This window comes from Octopus bimaculoides, chromosome 4 (assembly GCF_001194135.2).
Source record: "Octopus bimaculoides isolate UCB-OBI-ISO-001 chromosome 4, ASM119413v2, whole genome shotgun sequence".
Classification (NCBI taxonomy): domain Eukaryota; kingdom Metazoa; phylum Mollusca; class Cephalopoda; order Octopoda; family Octopodidae; genus Octopus; species Octopus bimaculoides.
Window position 1 is genome coordinate 140,633,491 of NC_068984.1, and position 7,978 is coordinate 140,641,468.

At 41.6% G+C, this 7,978-nt stretch overlaps 1 protein-coding gene across 1 annotated transcript in view; it reads right to left on the reverse strand.

Moving 5' to 3' along the window:
• Positions 1–7,766, reverse strand: part of LOC106877932 (MIT domain-containing protein 1) — an 11,014-nt gene extending 3,248 nt beyond the window's left edge. The window contains exons 1-4 of the mRNA XM_014927008.2: positions 7,117–7,766; positions 5,596–5,697; positions 3,564–3,700; positions 1,042–1,128 (exon numbers count right to left, since the gene is read on the reverse strand). Of these exons, the coding sequence (XP_014782494.1) occupies positions 1,042–1,128; positions 3,564–3,700; positions 5,596–5,697; positions 7,117–7,237 (447 nt within the window). The 5' untranslated portion in view covers positions 7,238–7,766. The remainder of the gene's footprint in view (positions 1–1,041; positions 1,129–3,563; positions 3,701–5,595; positions 5,698–7,116) is intronic.
• Positions 7,767–7,978: the final 212 nt, after the last annotated feature.

Consider the following 7,978-nt stretch of genomic DNA (forward strand, 5'->3'; position numbering starts at 1 on the left):
ACCTGCACAGGAGCCAGTTCGGTGGCACTGGCAATGATCTCGCTTGAATGGTTTTTTTCACGTGCCACCGGCACAAGCACCAGTAAGGCGATGCTGGTAATGATCACACTCAAACGGCACTATTTACATGCCACTGGCACATTTGTGGCAAATGTGTTGAAGCAGTAAACACTGAGTGCACATGGGAAATAGATTATTACAAGTATTGAGAAGGTTCTCTAGAGGTCAAAGGTACTTTCTGTTACCCAGGTGGCCTAATTAGCAGCAGAGGAGGATGTTCTAAAAGCATAGTTGTTTGAATTTTTCCTGTCCTGTTTCTTATTCTGAAAGCTATTTGTTGTTGGCAGCAAAAGGTCTCTCTCTGTCTTAGACTGAAACGTAGATTGCAGAATGCTTGTATACAAACAGCAACGCTACATGGTAGTTAGACATGGAGCCTGAACATAAAGGACATGAGAAGATTAAAGAAACAGAAGGGGAAGTTAACAAAATTACAGGTAGGCAGAGGTGAGAGAAGGCAAAAAGGTGTGGCTGAATGTGTGTGTGTGTGTGTGTGAGAGAGAGAGAGTGAGAAGGAGAGATTTAGCTGCTATTTTGAGCAGCTCCTCTGGTTTACTCTTTTACTTGTTTCAGTCATTTGACTGTGGCCATGCTGGAGCACCGCCTTTTAGTCAAGCAAATTGACCCCAGGACTTATTCTTTGGAAGCCTGGTACTTATTCTATCTGTCTCCTTTTGCCGAACCGCTAAGTTACAGGGACGTAAACACACCACCATTGGTTGTCAAGCGATGTTGGGGGGACAAACACAGACACACAAACATATACACACACATACATATATATATATATATATATATATACGACGGGCTTCTTTCAGTTTCCGTCTACCAAATCCACTCACAAGACTTTGGTTGGCCCGAGGCTATAGTAGAAGACACTTGCCCAAGGTGCCACGCAGTGGGACAGAACCCAGAACCATGTGGTTGGTAAGCAAGCTACTTACCACACAGCCACTCCTACGCCTATTTAACAATACTTACGTTTTCACAGCTTGTGTTTAGAATGATCTTCCTCACGTTTGCATCTGACTTGTGTAGAAGTGCACAAAACCGTATGAAGTTAATAATCTGTAAGAAATAAAAATGAAAAAAATAACTGATATCTCATGTAAAAAAAAAACCCTTCAATGATATTTTAGGTAGGGCCTCCAGTGCTGGACAGGTTAAAAAGTAGGGGCCAAAGTAATACAAACCACCTTTCCCCAGAGATAAAAATAGGTTTGCATAAAACCAACATCCTACCCTGGGTAGTGGAGGTGCAATGGCCCAGTGGACTCACGGTCGTAGGATCGCAGTTTCGATTCCCAGACTGGGCGTTGTGAGTGTTTATTGAGCGAAAACACTTAAAGCTCCACGAGGCTCTGGCAGGGGATTTGTGGCGAACCCTGCTGTACTCTTCCACCACAACTTTCTCTCCTTCTTACTTCCTGTTTCTGTTGTGCCTGTAATTCAAAGGGTCAGCCTTGTCACACTGTGTCACGCTGAATATCCCCGAGAACTACGTTAAGGGTACTCGTGTCTGTGGAGTGCTCAGCCACTTGCACATTAATTTCACGAGCAGGCTGTTTTGTTGATTGGATCAACTGGAACCCTCGTTGTCGTAATTGACGGAGTGCCAACAACACCCTGAGTAAAAAAAAAAAACAGAGTTACAGAAGCATCCCAGACATATTGAAACAAACAAGACTTGAGAGAAGAAGGCCTTACACAGTGCAGCAAAAGCCAAATGGAAGCAGAAGTTGTAAGGCCAACTGCTTTTCAGAACATCAGGAGACAACCCAGAGTTGAGGACTTTGAAGAAAAGTTGTCAATGGCCTATGCTCCATAAAGAGGGAAGGGCTTTTAAACAGGTCATATCCAGTCCATGTATTCTACTTGTTTTATGTTTTAAACCAGCCAGATCTGGCCTCTCACACCTATCCTACAATGTCATTCTAAAAATAAACTAGCACAGCATTAGAATCACAAAGTAATGGAGTAATGTATGATTAATTCAAACCAATAAGAATAAACATTACATTCAGCCAAGGAGCATGAATGCTAAAGGGTTAAGGAAGACCACATCGCTTTGCCTGTCTGTCTCCTTATCATTTAGGAAGAAATTGGTCAGACCAGGAGAGGGATGGGCTCCAGCAAGTCTAAAAAGGGCCGAAGACATACTGTATGCCATGATTACAGTGCTCCAATGAGTCTATGAAGAAGTTGAGGGCCCAAAGGTAAGGTAAGAATGTTTTGCAGATTTTGTCCCAACTCCTCTGTACTCCGGGTTCAAATCTTACCAAGGTCAGCTTTACCATTTATCCTTTAAGGCAGCGCTTCTTAAACTATGGGTCGCGAAAATTAAATTCAAACACATGAGTTTCAGTTTATATGTTATTTCATATTTAATACCTGGGGGTCACGAAAAATCTCGAGATGAAAAATGGAGTCACAAATGAGAACAGTTTGAGAAGCACTGCTTTAAGGGGTTGAAAAATAAAGGACCAGTCCAGAGTAGTGAAGTGGTAAAATTATAAGAGCATTGGTTGCTGTTCAACCATAAGGTCTTGAGTTCAGTTCCACTGCATGGCATCTTGGACAGGTGTCTTCTACTATAGCATCAGGCTTAACGTCTTGTAAGTGAAATTGGTAGATAGAAACTGAAAGAAGCCCACTGCATATCCTTTTCTTTTTCTTGTTTCAGTCATTTGACTGCGGCCATGCTGGAGTACCATTTTTAGTTGAACAAATCGACCCCAGGACTTATTCTTTGTGAGCGTGGTACTTATTCTATTGGTCTTATTTGCTGAACCGCTAAGTTATGGGGACATAAACACACCAACATTGGTTGTCAAGCAATGGTGAGTGGGACAAATATATACATATATATATATATAAATATGATGGGCTTCTTACAGTTTCCGTCTACCAGATCCACTCACAAGGTATTTTTTCTCTAAGTTTCAGTCCAAAGACTGCGGCCATGCTGGGGCACCACCGTTTACTTTGGGGGGACAAATAAAGGCACAAATATACACACATACGACGGGTTTCTTTCAGTTTCCGTCTACCAAATCCACTCACAAAACTTTAGTCAGTCCAAGGCTATAGTAGAAGACACATGCCCAAGGTGCCACACAGTGGGACTGAATCCGGAACCATGTGGTTGGTAAGCAAGCTTCTTACCACACAGCCACTCCAACTTAATTATGTGTATTTAAGTATGTATGTGTGTGTGTGTGTGTGTGTGTGTGTATGTGTGTGTGTGCATGCGTACCCTTGTCTAGATGCTAAGTGATGGTTGTAAATGAGCATCACTGTCCTACAAGCAGTGTTGTTTGTTTCCAGTCTTTCCTGAAAAACATGTCTGGCCATGGGGAAATATCACTTAGCCTTCAAACAGGTGAGGGTTGGTGACAGGAAGAGCATACAACTGTAATCTGATCTGACAAATTCTGTCTGACTTGTGCAAGCATGGAATAAATGGATGTGAAATGGTGAGGGTTAAAAGTTTTAAAAATTACCTGATGATTAGAACGGATATAAGGGTCATCAATTTCAACCTCAGTCAGGGTAATGTCCAGTAAATCCCCGAATATTGTGGAATAGTTGTGACCAATGGAGTCCTCTTCAATCTGAATGACTTTATTGAATTTTTCAGCTGTTTGGAAATATGGAGAAGAATCAGAAGAGAGAGCTTTGTGAGTGTGTGTGTGTGTGTGTGTGTGGAGAGAGAGAGAGTGGGGAGGGGGAGATGGAGGGAGGGAGGGAGAGAGGGAGGGATGGAGAGAGAGGGAGAGGGAGAGAGAGAGAGAGGAAGGGAGAGAGGGAGGGAGAGAGAGATGCATTAGTGTGCATGTATATAATGTGTGTGTGTATATGTGTGTTCATATGATGTGTTTGTGTGTGCGTGTATATACCATGTGTGTATGTGTTTGTGTGCATGCATGTATATGATGTATGCGTGTGTATGCATGTATCTGTTAACATACATAGGCATAGGAGTGGCTGTGTGGTAAGTAGCTAGTTTACCAACCACATAGTTCAGGGTTCAGTCCCACTGCGTGGCACCTTGGGCCAGTGTCTTCTACTATAGCCTCGGGCCAACCAAAGCCTTGTGAGTGGATTTGGTAGATGGAAACTGAAAGAAGCCTGTCGTATATATGTATATATATATATATATATGTGTGTGTGTGTATGTTTGTGTGTCTGTGTTTGAGCCCCCTAGCATTGCATGACAACCGATGCTGGTGTGTTTATGTCCCCGTCACTAAGTGGTTTGGCAAAAGGCACCGATAGAATAAGTACTAGGCTTACAAAGAATAAGTCGTGGAGTCGATTTGCTCAACTAAAGGTGGTGCTCCAGCATGGCCGCAGTCAAATGACTGAAACAAGTAAAAGAGTAAAAGAGTGTAAGTGTAGACGTGTAAGAATATAAGTACAGTCACAGCTGTGTGGGTAAGATGCTTGCTTTGCGACCATGTGGTCTCAAGTTCATTTCCACTGTGCACCACTTTGGACAAATCATCATCATTGTTGTTTAACGTCTGCTTTCCATGATGGCATATATAGGCACAGGAGTGGCTGTGTGGTAAGGAGCTTGCCTACCAACCACATAATCCCAGGTTCAGCTCCACTGCATGGCACCATGGGCAAGTGTCTTCTACCATAGCCGTGGGCCGACCAAAGCCTTGTGAATCAATTTAGTAGATGGAAACTGAAATTGGCCCATCATATATATACATATATGTTTGTATCTGTGTTTGTCCTCCCACTATCGCTTGACAACCGATGTTGGTGTGTTTATGTCCCCGTAACTTAGCAGTTCGCCAAAAAACATTAATAGAATAAGCATCAGGCTTACAAAGAATAAGTCCTGGGGTCGATTTCTTTGACTAAAGGCTGTGCTCCAGCATGGCAGCAGTCATGTGACTGAAACAAGAATAAATATATACATATATATATAATATATGTATAATGAAGGCGCATGGTTCACAATCATGAGGTAGTGAGTTCGATTCCCGGAGCAGGTTGTGTGTTGTGTTCTTGAGCAAGACACTTTATTCCATGTTGCTTCAGTTCACTCAACTGTAGAAATGAGTTGCGATGTCACTGGTGCCAAGCTGTCTCGGCCCCTTTGCCTTTCCCTTGGATAACACTGGTGGCATGGAGACGGGAGGCTGGTATGCATGGGCGACTGCTGGTCTTGCATAAAACAACCTAACCTGGACTTGTGCCTCAGAAGGGACTTTCTAGGTGCATCCCCATGGCCATTCATGACTGAAGGGTTTTTTTTACTTTATACACACACACACACATATATATATGAATGTATGTGTGTGTGTGTCTGTCCCCCACCATTGTTTGACAATCATTATTGGTTTGTTTACATCCCTGTAACTTAGTAGTTCAGCAAAGAAGACTGATAGTACCAGACTTAAAAATAAAAAACAGCACTGGGGTTGGTTTATTCAACTAAGCCCTTTAAGGTGGTGCTCCAGCACGGCCACAGTCAAATGACTGAAACAACTAAAGGATAAAGAGTAAACAACATACCATTCTTTAGTTTTATCATTGCTTGTTTAAGCTTCTCTGCTCTACCCATGTATTCATTAATCTTAGTTCGGTACCTCTCTTTCTTGACATTATCAGTGAACCCTGCAAGAAGAAGAAGGAAAAAATAAAACGAAACAAAAACACTGCATGTCAGAACTCAGTCTTGGAAGAAATCAACATTGAAACAATAAAACAGTCAAGGGAGGGAGATTTTAAAAAATTCTTTTCAATGCTGGTGGCATGTAAAAAGCACCCACTACACCCTCGAAGTGGTTGGTGTTAGGAAGGGCATCCAGGTGTAGAAACCTTACGAGGTCAGATTGGAGCCTGGTATAACCTTCTGGCTTGCTCGTCCTCAGTTAAACTGTCCAACCCATGCCCCAGGTTCAAAATTTTCCCCAAGACACCTGATGAAGGCTGGAGGGCATATCAGCCGAAACGTTGTGTTAACAACAAACAAGATGAGGACAAATATCAAACAAACTGGGGTGTATGTGCTAGGTGTGACAAATTCATTATAAATATTAACCTTACTCATTAATTTAATCACAAATCTTAATGGAAAACTTTTGTTATACCCCTGTTTGAAATTTGATGACATTAGGTGTGACGGCACAGACAATACAATAACCACCATTCGTCATTGACAAGTATAAAATAATATAGCCTCCACCTGAGCAATACAGTACATATGTGTAGAAAGGCGACGTGCTGGCAGAAACGTTAGCACTCCGGCCAAAATGCTTAGCGGTATTTCGTCTACGTTCTGAGTTCAAATTCCGCCGAGGTCGACTTTGCCTTTCATCCTTTCGGGGTCGATTAAATTAGGTACCAGTTACGCACTGGTGTCGATGTAATCGACTTAATCCCTTTGTCTGTCCTAGTTTGTCCCCTCTATGTCTAGTCCCTTGTGGGCAATAACGAAATAAGAAACGTTAGCGGTATTTCGTCTGTCTTTACGTTCTGAGTTCAAATTCCGCCGAGGTCGACTTTGCTTTTCATCCTTTCAGGGTCGATAAATTAAGTACCAGTTGCGTACTGGAGTAGATCTAATCGACTGGCCCCTTCCCCCAATATTTCGGGCGTTGTGCCTAGAAAAGAATATATATGTGTAGAATAGCCGTAAATTAGATGTGGTCGAGCATTGGCTAAGAATTCTTATTATACAATATTTCCATTTGTTTAAAATTATTATTAGCGTAACAATACTGTCTTCATTTGTTAACATTCTTACTATTAGATAATAATCATTATTACTGGCAATCTTTCGGTAAAAGTCAATGTCGTCATGAGTATTTGTTGAAGATTTTATTTAAAAGTATTCACTTTTCTGAAAGTTATGAGGAAACCAGTCAGGCACGCACCTGAGGAGTCTTTCGTTTTGACTCGTAAAAATATAATTAAATAAATCAGATCACCTGCTGCATCCGTCGAGTGTAATTTCTAACTTATAAAGTGTTTCCCCATTATGAAAACTGTGCAATCCTAGTTCAGGACCACAAGAAACAAAACAATATTTACCTTTAATTGCTTTTAACAACAAACCGATTCCTTGTTCATAACAAACTATTGCTTGGTCAAACCGCCGCTCTTGGTCTAAAACCACTGCACGTTTTAGAACATTAATTGCTGACTCTTCCATGCTAGATACTTTTTTTTTTATCTCGACATTGTAGCAAATTTAAACTTAGCTTTTAACAGGAAAATGTAGACTTGAAACCGAAAGTAATTAGAAGGAAGCTGTAATAGTTTTTTAAAACACCGGTGTAAGACGAAAAAACGTTTCTGCTTTTAAAGTTGATTAGTTCGAAATCTTACTTTGTTTCTTCTTCTAGTGCTTAACCAAAGGTAAAAGTAACCCTTGGACGTTAGTCTCAAGTGCAGGGACTCCTAGGACTCGTTACCTCGTTTCTATATTGTATAAGTGACTGAGATAACAAAATTCTTCCTGAACAGGACGCCAGTCCTTCACCGGGTCACTCATTTATAGCTGAGTGAACTGGAGTAACGTGAAATGAAGTGTTTTATTAAAGAACACAACCTCCCCCCCCACCCCCGGTTCTGGAATCGAAACCACGATCTTGTGATAGTGAGTGCAACACTAAGCCACGTGCCCATTATCCCCTATCAGGGCCTCTGAGATTGGTTAAAGAAAGCCGAAGAAGGTTATTTACAAACCAGAGACCTGGCTCAAATTCAGATGCACGCAATGTATACTCCGCTAAAGGTATTTTGGATCAAATGATGGTGTCTAATTGTGTGAAATTCTGCCGTCCAAGCACAGGAACAGTGGTTTTCATTTATCAAATTTCACTCTGAAGACTTTGGTCGGCACAAAGCTATAATAGAATACACTTGCCCAAGGTATTGCTGACTGCAATCA